Source organism: Clytia hemisphaerica, unplaced genomic scaffold (genome assembly GCF_902728285.1).
Source record: "Clytia hemisphaerica strain Z4C2 unplaced genomic scaffold, Clytia hemisphaerica genome assembly, whole genome shotgun sequence".
Classification (NCBI taxonomy): domain Eukaryota; kingdom Metazoa; phylum Cnidaria; class Hydrozoa; order Leptothecata; family Clytiidae; genus Clytia; species Clytia hemisphaerica.
In genome coordinates, this window is record NW_027103936.1 from 115,437 (window position 1) to 127,856 (window position 12,420).

Consider the following 12,420-nt stretch of genomic DNA (forward strand, 5'->3'; position numbering starts at 1 on the left):
ATTGAAGTGCTTTTGAAAATTGAAATGTTTATTGCTTTTCAAGACATGAAAAGATACCTATATTTGATTTCAATTTGAGAAAACGTTTTATAGACATTCATACGAATAGTTAGTTTTATTTTTGACCAACTTATGCAAATAGCGACCATTGAGACTGTCATTTTTATGAAAAAAACTAAATTCATTTGGTTGCAATGAGCTTTGCGAGCTACCGTGTTATTTAATCATTTTGGGTCAAAAGTTATACTTTTCTTTGCGTTTTTTCTACCACAAGTATTTCATTTACAGAGATGGAGACGTGATGTTTGACTTGTCTTTTTACGCGTGGCTGTCGGAATCTTTTCATTCACGTTGATACTTTTATTTGCACTGGGCAAAATAAAAGATTTCCAATCCTGGAAATATAAAGAAATATTATATTTCTTAAATTTATAAAAAGTCATATTTTCATATTTACAAATGTGTATGCGAATATCATATTTTCAAGATATTTCCAGGATTGGAAATCTCTTGTTTCGCCCAGTTTTGTTTTTTTAGCCTCGAACTGACTTAACTTTTTAATCTCTAAAAATTCTGTATTCCTGGTTTTAACAGCGTATCGTACCAGCATAACATCGTACCGTGAGGAGGGAAATTTTTACACTCCATTTAAATTGGTGAATTTTGACAGCTCTTGAGTATTTATTGTAAATTTACGTTTTCACTTTTTTTTCTAGAATAACCTTCTTCCGTAGAGGTTCAATTAAATCATGTCTTCGAACCCATCTTTTCGTATGGATGAAAATGACGAGAATGAAAAGAGAAAGGTCCCAGAAGTTGAATACCCTTTAAAAAGATCTTTCTCTGGTAAGTAACTGGGGCACTGGATAACAGGGTTTGTGTGTGACTGGGTGGGGTTATATGCTATGATGTACAGCGTACGCATTATTCGATTTTTAAAGGCCTTTTAAAGGGATTATCAGATGATTTTTTATATTTAGAGATACCTTTTATGGTCCTAAGAAACACCTCCAAAGTTTTTGACCCAATAATTTTCCGAAGCTGAGATATTTGACTTTGAATTTTCAAATTTTTACTTGAAAACAGTAGAAATTCAACGTAAAGACTGTGTAAAGACTCACTTTTAGAGATTTCAAGGTGAAATATCTCAGCTTTGGAAAAAGATTGGTTCAAAAGATTTAGAGACGTCTCTCTGGAAAATAAAAGGTATCTAACGCAAATATCAACAATCATCTGATAATCCCTCCGGTGGGGGGGGGGGGGGGGTGGTACTTAGGCAAATGAAGGGTACGGTATGTGCCGCCCTTAAGGGTACCTTTTTTGGACTTCCAAAGTCCCGCTAAGGGTCGAAAAAATCAGAAAATCAAATTTCAGTCCCACTAAGGGTCGGAAGAATAGGAAAATTTCAACTTTTTACCCTCTGAAAGATCGAAATTTGGTCAAAATTGGCCAAATTTGTCCCGCTAAGGGTCGCGAAATTCCCAAAATTTTCGTTTGTTTTCTCCTTTTTAGTCCCGGTAAGGGTCCAAAGTTCGAAAGTCGGACAGCACCCCCCGTCAGCTCGCAACCCTAGTACCCTAGGGTTAGACTAGTAAACTAGTCGGTTATTACTTATAACCTTGTCAATCAAATAATGTAAACACTAATTAAATATTCAGCGCGCGTGAGAGAAAAGGAAAATAACCGACTAGAAGCTACTTCCGACACCTTTTATTCTTCACCTAAAATCGTAAGGAGAGACATACAGATTTCTGTATGTCTGACCCGTGCGGGATCGCATTTATTTTTCTTTCTGTTTATTGCGTTTTTAGAAATTCTCATTTATTTATATGTTCCCATGTTCAATGTTACTATGAAATATCATTTAGTCAAAAAAGTTGGATGGATTCTCAAAATCCTAAAAAAAGTTGTAAAATTAAACAACGTTTTTTGAGGGAAGTAGCTTCTAGTCGTTGAAATTCAGAAAAGAGACGCAACTTCACCCTTTCGATTCTTTTTATTTGGAGCTTGATTTTTTGTATATGGGTCTGTTTTCAACGACTAGTTTACTAGTCTACCCTAGGGTGTGATCGATAATTTCATCACACAAAAATGTCTCTAGACAGTGCATCATTTGAAAATGTTGTCGATTTTTGATTGCCTCTTAAACAATCGAATCCATTAATCTTCTTATCGCTGATTGGCTTTTAGTTCGTAAATATTCTAAATTAGACCAATCAGAATGCGTTAGTAATTTCCGTTCGACTGAACATGTGTCAGTGGATTTTTTCAGAATTCTTTTCTCGCTAATATTCGAATCAGACGGACAAAATGAAAATTTTATGTGTTTATGTTTTAACTGGAATCCTTATTGTTCATTGTTATAGAGCGAAATGGTTACAAGTTTATGTTATGTGCTGGTGTATTGGTTTTTGTTGTTCTGCTGTTCATGGTCTTATCCATTGTTTATATCATAAAGTATGAAAAGTCCACTCAGGGAAGCAAAAATCAAGTGGGATATTATGATAAAGGCAAAGTCCATATTGCATCTAGTAAGTCAATTTGTTCAATTCTTTCGTTCCTGAATAAACCTCGGCTCTCTGCTATCAAATTCCCTTGGTCCTTGTCAGACTTGGTTCAGTTACTTTTGCTATAAGCTCTGTCGTAAATGCGAAGTTGATGACAGTTTGTGTGTCACAATCTTCGTTGAAAACTAGAAAATTTGATTTTTGAAAGCCATTGCTGTAATGAGCGCTTTTATTATGGTAGGATACTATCCGGGGAGGCACTCGATCTGAAAAGTACCGTTTGTAAGGACACATAAGGAGCTCAAAATACTCGAGTGCCCCCTCTCGTAGACGGTGCTATCGTCCGTTAGAGGAGGGTAAGTAAACGTGAGAAAATATATATGCGCAGATTCAGGGCGTCAGGGCGGTTTACGGGAAAAAAGTGGTGGTAGAGTTTGGAGCACTGTTAACACCTCCGTCACTGTTTACTCCGCTCCATGCTAACCACCATTTTCAAATTCATCTCGCCTCTAAACTATTCCCTTTTTTAGTGATCTTGTGTAGACAATAAGATCGTCTACCCCTCTCGCGAAACTTTTCCCTCGATGTAGAAGCTGTAATTTATATCTTCAGTATTACACCTTCGCGGTCTGTGGACGGTCTAATTGAAATATTTAACAATTTTCATCTAAATAAAGCGTTGAAAGAAAAATTTGTTATAGCTGGAAAATTTCTAGAAATTCGTGTACTATTTTACCCAACTATGAAATAAAGACTGATATAGACCATTTTACGGTCGAAATGAATAATAGGTAATCAAGCTTTTATGCGGCTCCTATGACGGCTTCCCGTTGGTTAGTCACAAACCTCCAAAATTTTAGACCAACAGAAAGTTATCACAGCATGGTGACAATGATTAACAATAATTAATTTCGACTGCATTTAGCCAATGGAAACCTACAGATTATTATAGAGAAAAAGTAAAAATTTTTTGCGGCACAAATCCTTTTTTTTCTTGATCGGGAAAGGTTGAAAACTCCAGCCTCGAACTCTGTGTTTTTTTTTATCAGATCTCGATGAATGCCGTGCTCAATGAATGGAAGAAAATAGAAATTTTGACAAATCGATCTCTTTGAGACCGAAGGGTTTATTTTCCAAAGAAAAATAATTACTAGTCTCGGTACTCTTTCCATCTTTCTGGGAGGGCTCGGATATATTCTCCTAAAAAAAGGTCATTTGTATTTTTTCCCACCACTGACCAGGTCTCTCAAGAAAATGGGGTATAAATTGAAAATTAATTTTGCGAAGAGTCACATTATTTTAAAATTATATGAAACAAGAAAAAGAAAAAAAACAGAAAACAATCATCTTTATCATTTTAAAGATAACAAATTTTGATTATTTTGATAATAATTTTTCAATGATAAATTATTTAGAAAATAATGTGATTTCAATTTCTTTCTTTTACTTGGAACTTAGAAGAGAGAAATTGAGAGGACAGCGTAATCTTGATTTGATAATAACAAGGTCTCTTTTCTTCTTCTTTTTCCACTAAGGAAAATTTGATTAAACATAGTAATCAAAACATGAAAACCAATAGAAAGATCTTTTACTCTCCCCATACCCCCTCCCTCTCGCTAGCTCAAGCAAAATACTTATCGATTTTAATTGTAAAATCATCCATTTTTTTACTTTCCCCTTTCTTTTGATTAATCGGACCAATAAAAGGCATCAATAATATTTTTTTTCAACATCTGCTGGAACATAAAATGGAGCTATACTAAAATAAAATTATTCACGCTCGAGTTTGCTCAGGATAATGTTTGGAGATGGTCGTAAAGGTTTAGGTATATGTCTTTTATTTTTGATGTATTGAGGTTATTGTCCTGTTTATTGCATTGTTAGATAGCACATCTGTATACGACCATGTAAAGATAGAAATCCGCCCAGCTAGTATAAACTGTCTTTTTTTTTTCTCTTGTCAGTAAAGATATACATTGATATAATGCATGCCTATAGGTTAAGATAAACTAAGTTAAGACAGAGAGTTACGATCTCGGAGCTAGCCCGAAAATAAGGGATTGCATTTCAGTTATTATAATTTTTAAATTCGGCTAGTTTTTTGGTTGTTTGGAATTTTAGTGTTTTTCTTTCGTCAAGTATTCCTAGTCTACCTACTTCGCTGGATCAAAAAAACAAAGTCCAGTCAGAAAAGTCAAGGCCTGTCTCCACTTGGGCGTGCTACGATCGCACTTTTTCGAGCAAAGCTTCCACGCTATTGGTCAAAAGAAAAATGAAACAATTCCATTGGCGCGATCTGACGTAATGGTTTTAAAATGTTGAAATGTAGTCAACTTTTTTTTCGAGCGCGCGCTACATTTTTATGACGTAATATTTTTCCAAGCAAAAAGCATTGAAACCAAAAGGTGCGATCGCAGCGCGTGCAAGTGGAGACGGGCCTTCAGAAATAGACTCTACACTTTTCCAGAGCTAAACCGACCATACTGACGTTCGTTACAACTCACTAGTTGCCAAAAGTCGTGAAGTAAATGTCGGAAATGGCTGAAAATAGGTTAAAATGATTTATCCCACAGTAGAGCTAAGTATTCGGTATGATATCTACCATGGATAGAGTGTTTTTTTGCTAAAACTATACTTACTTTACTTTCTATAAGGACTTACATAAGAATGGTTCACCCGTGGTCACTCAAAGATATCCTTTTAACTGATAAAATCACCTTATTTCTTTTTATATGTCAAGACGCATGGCAAGGAATTCCTCATTACGCACACAATTTTCTTTTGATAGTAACTTTATGTAATAATAGTCGCGCGGTTTCTCTTTCTCTACAAGCCTCAGGATTTTATTAAGTTGCATCACGCGTTGTTATGTGCTTAATCATTTTGAAAGACTCGTGCTAACCTGCACATGCACACTCCTGCTTGCTTACATCGAGTGACTCGCTTATTCCTGTGTTCTAGCATGAACATACAAACGACTGGGCGTCTATTTTCCTCTGTGTCTTTGAAGCGAGCTTCGTTACCGCCTGTATTTTAAAATTGGTATAAAAAATCCGACAATATACCATCCAAACCTTGATTCCTACCCGAGAGGACAAAAACACAAAATGAATGAAGTAAACTTGTTCATAGCGTTCAATTTCGATTTTAATACTCACTCTTTTACAGTCTATACCCTGGTGTGTCTTTCAGCTGTTAACCGGCAGCAAAAGACAAGAACAACTCTTTCTTTAAATCCTGATTCTTTTATTTAATTAATAGTGCTGCCTTGGAATGCCTTGACTGTTTCTGCTAAATTTTCCACTTATTTCTCGATTAGGTTTCATCACCTAACAGTTTTCTCAAAAATCTATTATACAAGTTTCAAACTATCATCACAATCACATTTTCATCAAATCTTGACCCCGCAAATCAATGGACAGTTTACATATATCTACTTTTACCAATCGTTTATCGTTCAGCCATACGCTTACCACCACTTATATCAACTTCAATATTACTTTTACGTCAACTTCTTCGAAAACATATCCTGCATTCCTTTACGATATTTAAGCGGCCTCCTATTTTGGCGATCCTAATCACATTTGTCATAAGTTATTTTGTATTGAGGGCTTGTGTGTTAAATAATTTACTTGTCATTCTATAATAAGTTTTGAGACATGGCTTTTAGAGCATCGAAGGGGTGTAATTATAGAATCTTGAATCTTAACCAAGCATGCAAAAGTGGAGCTTTAACATTTGAAATATCTTCCATGGCCCCAACAGCTGATTGGTATCGAGTGACGTATTTATTGATTTTACATCACTTGCAACCAATCAGCTGTCGGGTCCATGATGTAATCGTCAGAAGACATCGCAATGGTGCATATCATGAATAGTAGCAAAAGGAAAGCATACGTTTAAAGCAAATGGACTTTAACAGCTATATATTCCTAGTGGTACATTTTTCAAAATTTTGTAGAATTTACTTTCAGTATAAATTAATTTGGTTTTAACTTTTACTTGAGCTTGCAACAAATCCATGTGATGACATTTGAAATATCAAAAATAATTATCAAGGGAGCAGTCATTTTCAAAATGGGAAAAATGTATTTTGATGGGAGCTTGTTTTACCTTAAAATTTGATTCCATACGCTTACAAAGACGGAGCTTGTCGGATGGGGATTTGAACATAACCAGCCGAAAATGTATTTTTGAAAACAAAAATAAAATTATTTGTAAATTCTCGGCCCACTCTACTTACTAAGACGTTGTAAAATTAATTGAGTGTGTTGATATTCCTTCTTTTAATAGCCTGAAAATTTGTTCAGTCAAAATATTCTTATAAATAAAATGTTCTTACAAACAAATGTGTCCTATTATATTTTTTCATGTAGGAAATGTTATCATATAGAGTAGGTTTTATCCACGCTCAAAATCTATGTTCTTCGTTTCTGTTTGTAATAAGGTAGTGAGTAACCAGTGTAAATTCTATTTGGTAGTGTAGATAGACCGATAACAATTATTGTGCAATCATGATTTTTCTTGTGATAACTCATGCCGTAACCATTGGTAAATACCCCAAATAAAAGAATTGGAATTGGAATTTTCACCTGTTTCTCGGGAATGTACCATTGCTGATAACGCATCTTGTTGTCGTTCGATAAATACACTTTTTCGACTGTAGCCGCCAATTGCCGGGCGGGCATTTTCTTGTCCGTTTTACCACCTTAAAACCGTCTCAGTCTTTTTTTCGAACTTATGGACAATAGAAAAAGGTGTAAAAAAAGGATTGGGTCGAGTTTAGGGGGATGATTAAATAATAAAGTGGCACGCGCCTGACCGCGCGACTACGATCGAAAAGATGTATTTGGATGAAGACTGGATCAGACTTTAAGCCAGTGAGGGTGGAAAATTACCTCTTCATGATATTATGCACCATTCGAATATCTTCCATGGACCCAACAGCTGATTGGTTGAAATTGACGTATTAACTGATTTTACGTCACTTACAACGAATCAGCTATTGGGTCAATAATGTAATGTCAGAAGACATTGCAAAATGGTGCATATCATTAATACTTGTATTGGAAGTTTATAATCTGGTGGAGATACCCAGAATTGGGTCTGTCCCTAATGAGTCCAATCTCAATTTCTAATAAGAGGGAAGTTTAGGGTATTTGTCTATCTGGAGAGGATTTTATAGCTCCTATTTCCAGTGGGTATGTGGGCTCACTTTAGTCTGAATCGCAGACCTCTACAAAACCCCAGGTATAGTATATTATCGCTTATTAAGCATCCTCTATAAGGAGGACGAATCTGCTAGTGAATGCAAGCAGCCTAGGCTCACTGCGGCGATCTATACCACAATTAAATAAGAAAGTAAGCAGTACAGTTAACCCTCTATAATTCGATTTTTTCTGTAGCTCGCACTAAAACATTGGTCCCTTCATCTGGGAAGTGATAATAAAAAGCAAATTTTTGGTGAAGATTTTAGACTTTATAGTCAGGTAGTTTGTGTGAGAGTGTCAAAATCAAATTTATGTACTCCCTTTACTTTTTTTCTTCTTACTTATTATTATTCTTTTCATTTTCTTCTGTTGATATTTGCATATTTGGAATGCATACATCACTACTATTGTCTATCATTGTAGCACCGATAATTAATACGACGAACTTCTATTTCACCTGCAAAATGCTTAGATGTTTTTGCTGCTTATTATTCTTTTTGATAAAAAAATATAAATCCCAGCTAAAAAAAGTTGGAGTTGTGACGTCGGTTGTAAAAGTTTTACTGCATTGTTGTGGCTCGAAATTGATTGGTAGTAATAAGCAGGCACGACGGAAGCTTTTTATATCTGTGAACGGTGAATGAGGAAATTTAGGCGATTTTATAGCGATTTTACCGACGAAAAGGAAAATTTCAAGGTTTTTTGTGAAAATCTGGTACGACAGTACCTGTCGTACCCGTTGCGTCGTGCCTGATAAATAAAGATAATAATAAGTAATCAACACAAATCGAACCTGTAAAAGATATACACGACCTTCTATAGTTAACTAAGCAAATTGAGTTAATAGCGAGTTTATGTATCGGTATTTTCTATGACGGGACGGTTTAGCCCTGATTTGTCTATATCCTACCGACTGAGGGCGACGGTTAATCAACACTTTTACCGTCCTCGATTTGGCGGGTCAGAACTGAAGTTTATTCCTTATCGTTCTAGTCACTTTACCTTTCTAAAAATGGAAATACGTAAAATCGCCAATGACTGGTTATAGATACAGGTGTCTTAATGCAATGAATTTGCAAGCTCGATCAAACGAGACAAGTTTTATAAGCGTGTTATTGGTGTTATTCTAAGGAAGCCTTTCCCGAACCTATCCCTTGTATCCTGGTACTCAATTATTGAAGCGACTTAAAGGGGTTTCTCGATTGAATATTTATTTAAGGGTGGGGGTGAGATTCTTGCGCAAGCCTTCCAGACAGTATTAAGGCAAAGACTTCCACAAATAAAAAAATCAAATTTAAGAACATCAATTTTTCAGGAAAAGTTTCTTAACCCTTAAGTAAGAAAAGAGGAAAAGCCAGTTCTTTGATGATTATTTGATGGGATTCTATATCTGGGATGATCGCATTGACGAAGAGAAACTAACAAAATCAGATTTCCAGGCTAGGTCTGAAAAATCACTTTTCAAAGGCTCGGAAAGGGGAGAAAAAGAAAAAAAAGTTACTTAATGTATAACCCCTAACGTGAGATTTTTAGGGGATAACTTTTGATTCAGCTTTTAGCGAGTTGCAATTGTTTCTGATTTTTGGTGATTTTGTTCATTCTTTGTGTTCGTATATATGTTTATGACGGTCCCTAATATTTTTAAAAAATAACCCAACAACGACTGGTAATAAATGTATTTAAGACGTTTTATGGACTTTGATATTATCAGCGTGAAAATTGTTGGAACCTATTTGGAAATTGGAGTATCTTAATGTATTTTGTGTTTTTGTGTGTGTGTGTGTGTGTTTTGGGGGTGGCTAACTTAGTAATGTTTTGGTTAGATTTGAAAGTCTTCTCGCTCCATTTGCCGCTATTTATTTGCAACAAATTTTCTATTTTTTCTATTTGTACTGTTGACGACCATTGGTGCTTTCTTCGTTCTTATTCGTGCATCACGTTCTCCTTCGTGTTGATCTGACCTGGTTTTTCAACTGATAAAAACCGTGTGGCTTGAAAACGAAAACGAAATCGAAAACGCAAGCAAAAGTGAAAGCGATTGTCCCAGATCCCAATTTTTATTTTTACGATCGACCTAATTCTCTAAAGCAATTGTTTTACTTCATCCAATCACCGCGCTCGAAAGCTCATTTAATATACTTTTAAATCGTCAGAGCGGTACACCAAACTGTGCAGATTCTCTTTGGCCTTTAGAGTGAATACGTGCGTTACGCGGGGCTATCAGGATCAGCTCGGAGATAGGTGATAAGTGCATCAAAGAGTTAACGGTCTCCAAAAAGTGGCATATGCACTTAAACTACCTCAGAGAATCCACAAGTTAAAAACGTTTTCTTTTTTTTCTTTTTTGAGTGTAAAAAGGAAAGGGCGCTTAAACTCCGTTAGTAACAGTGGCGTTGTGGCAGAAGGGGGGGGGGCCAGGGGGCCATGCCCCCCCCCCCAGCGGAGCTTTTTTGAAGGGGCGCCAAAAGAGATTTTTTTTTTAAACGCCCCAATCTTAAAAATCATACTTTATGCGCCTTAAATTGCGCCCAGGACCAATTTTACTGAGATAATTTTAAAATACTTGCAATTTTTTTCGCTCGCTTTGCTCGCAATACAGTTAATTGGTAACTTCTTTGCAATCTAGCTAATTTACAAGTTTTTTTGTGTATAATATAGCATTATTAAATGAAAATCTAACTGCGCCCCAAGACCAATATGCTGACAACAATATTGAAATCATAAAACATCAATTTTTTCGCTCGCATAACACAATGTTTCTTTAAGTTTCTTTTCACTCTAGCAAGTGTCAAATTTGTCTATTTTTATTTAGTGATTTAGGGTATCTTGGCAGTTGATTTTAAAAAATTTTCTAGTCGGCCCCAACCATGGGGCCTGTTTTCCCCTTTTCCATTCATCAAAAATAAATCTACTCTTCTCCACTAAATATTTCCTTCTTCATTATGCCTAGGCAAATGAATTTAGTAAAAATTTAGAAAATGGTGGGTGGGGACACCACTTTGGAAAATTGGAGGGGGGGGGCGCCATTTAAAAAAGATTGACTTTGGCCCCTCCAGTGGTTAGTAAAGGAGCCGTATGGTACCCCCAGATACCTTTCTGTAGATGCAGAATCAAATGTTTGCATGGTCGGTATTGCAAAATCACTTAAAAATTACCACACCTCCCGTTTAACTGTTAATTAATCGATTTATCGATTTCAGTGGATAATTTCACAAAATCAATTTTTAAAGATCCCAAATTGCAGATTTCCTGTCACGACATAGATTTTTATGACAAAGAGTATTTTATTACCATAAAACTGATGACTGCCCTCTTGTTAGCGAGCACCTCACTAAAAACCGGGATTTTTCACCCCGTTTCTTAGTGAGTTCCACTTTGATGATTTTCGGAAAAAAATGCCTTTCAAGTTTTTTGACGCAAATTCGATTTTTTTTTATACTGTAGGGGCTTCAAACGTTTAAAGTGACGTCAAAGAATCGAATGTTTAGAGCCCGAAAACCTGGGCTCAAAACATTCGAAAAAGTCGCAAAGTGGAATAGACGTTACAGCGTAGAAAAAAAGCCGCGACGTCAAGTATAGGCCACCCACTTGTTTATATTACAAGTTTATATACAGTTGACTCTCGCCAATTCAAGCTCAGACGGGGAATCTTATGGATTCGAATTACAGAGAGATTCAAATTACAGAAAGTATTTTAAGATGGTCCTTGACGGGGACAGTGAGTTAGTTCGAATTATAGAAAGATTCGAATAAGGAGTTAGAATAAGCGAGGGTCAACTGTAATTGTACTTTTGAGAATTGGTGGAGTGACTGAATAATTTGGAATAACCCGCTGTTTTGACCTCTTCTACTCGAATGTCTCCTTAACTCGAACGAGTTTGCTGGCCCCTCTAGTTATAAACAAGTCGTGATAACTCGACATTTCCATAAGTCGAACTCATTTCAGTCGCCGTGGACTTTTGGGCCTCTACTGTATCTCTATTTTTGGTATTTCACGGCAGAGTATTACTTCATAATGATGTCAAGTTCAATTTTTGCAACTTTAACTTTGGAAAAGAGGGGGCATTATTTTGTGGGTTAGTTATCGGAAAGGCTATTGATAATTTTAATGGATATAGCTTATCACGTAATAAAACGCTCGTCAGTGACTGATTAACGATTCTCTTTCCTCAATTACTTTGACATGATAGCTCATTAGCCTTAATTTACGACTTTAAATACTTTTTTCGTTGACAACACGGAGGTAGACAGGAAAATGTTGACCACATTTCTGTACGTCTTTTTTTTACTTTCACTTGTTTTTGCGAACGTTGGCGAGTTGGAAGTCAAGCCTGTTCAAGTCGTTCTAACTAATTGTATTTAATCTATTAAAGTTGACGCTAGCTCTAATTTGGTTTGGTTATCAAAGGGAATTAATTTGATTTTCTTCGAATATTGGAGCGTATTATGAGAGTTTTTTGTCTACAGTGATGTTCAATATTATGGAATATTGTAGCGTATCGAATAGTAGAACGTTGTATTAGAGGGTGTCGACTGTATAATTGAAATTTATGCAAGGATGTATGCATTAATAACACTACCGGGGGTTGGGTTCTAATTAACCAGGGTTGCATTTTTATGCCGTCAAATATCTGTATATCTGTGAGCATGTCAAAATGCAATGGCAAACATTTAATGTCGTTTAACCCGGCTAAACTCAAACT

At 35.9% G+C, this 12,420-nt stretch overlaps 1 protein-coding gene across 1 annotated transcript in view; it reads left to right on the plus strand.

The window, feature by feature from the left end:
* Nucleotides 1-720: 720 nt before the first annotated feature.
* The window catches only part of LOC136809833 (endothelin-converting enzyme 2-like), a 40,916-nt gene continuing 29,216 nt past the window's right edge, over nt 721-12,420 (plus strand). The window contains exons 1-2 of the mRNA XM_067066388.1: nt 721-846; nt 2,367-2,531. Coding sequence (XP_066922489.1) covers nt 750-846; nt 2,367-2,531 — 262 coding nt within the window. The 5' untranslated portion in view covers nt 721-749. The remainder of the gene's footprint in view (nt 847-2,366; nt 2,532-12,420) is intronic.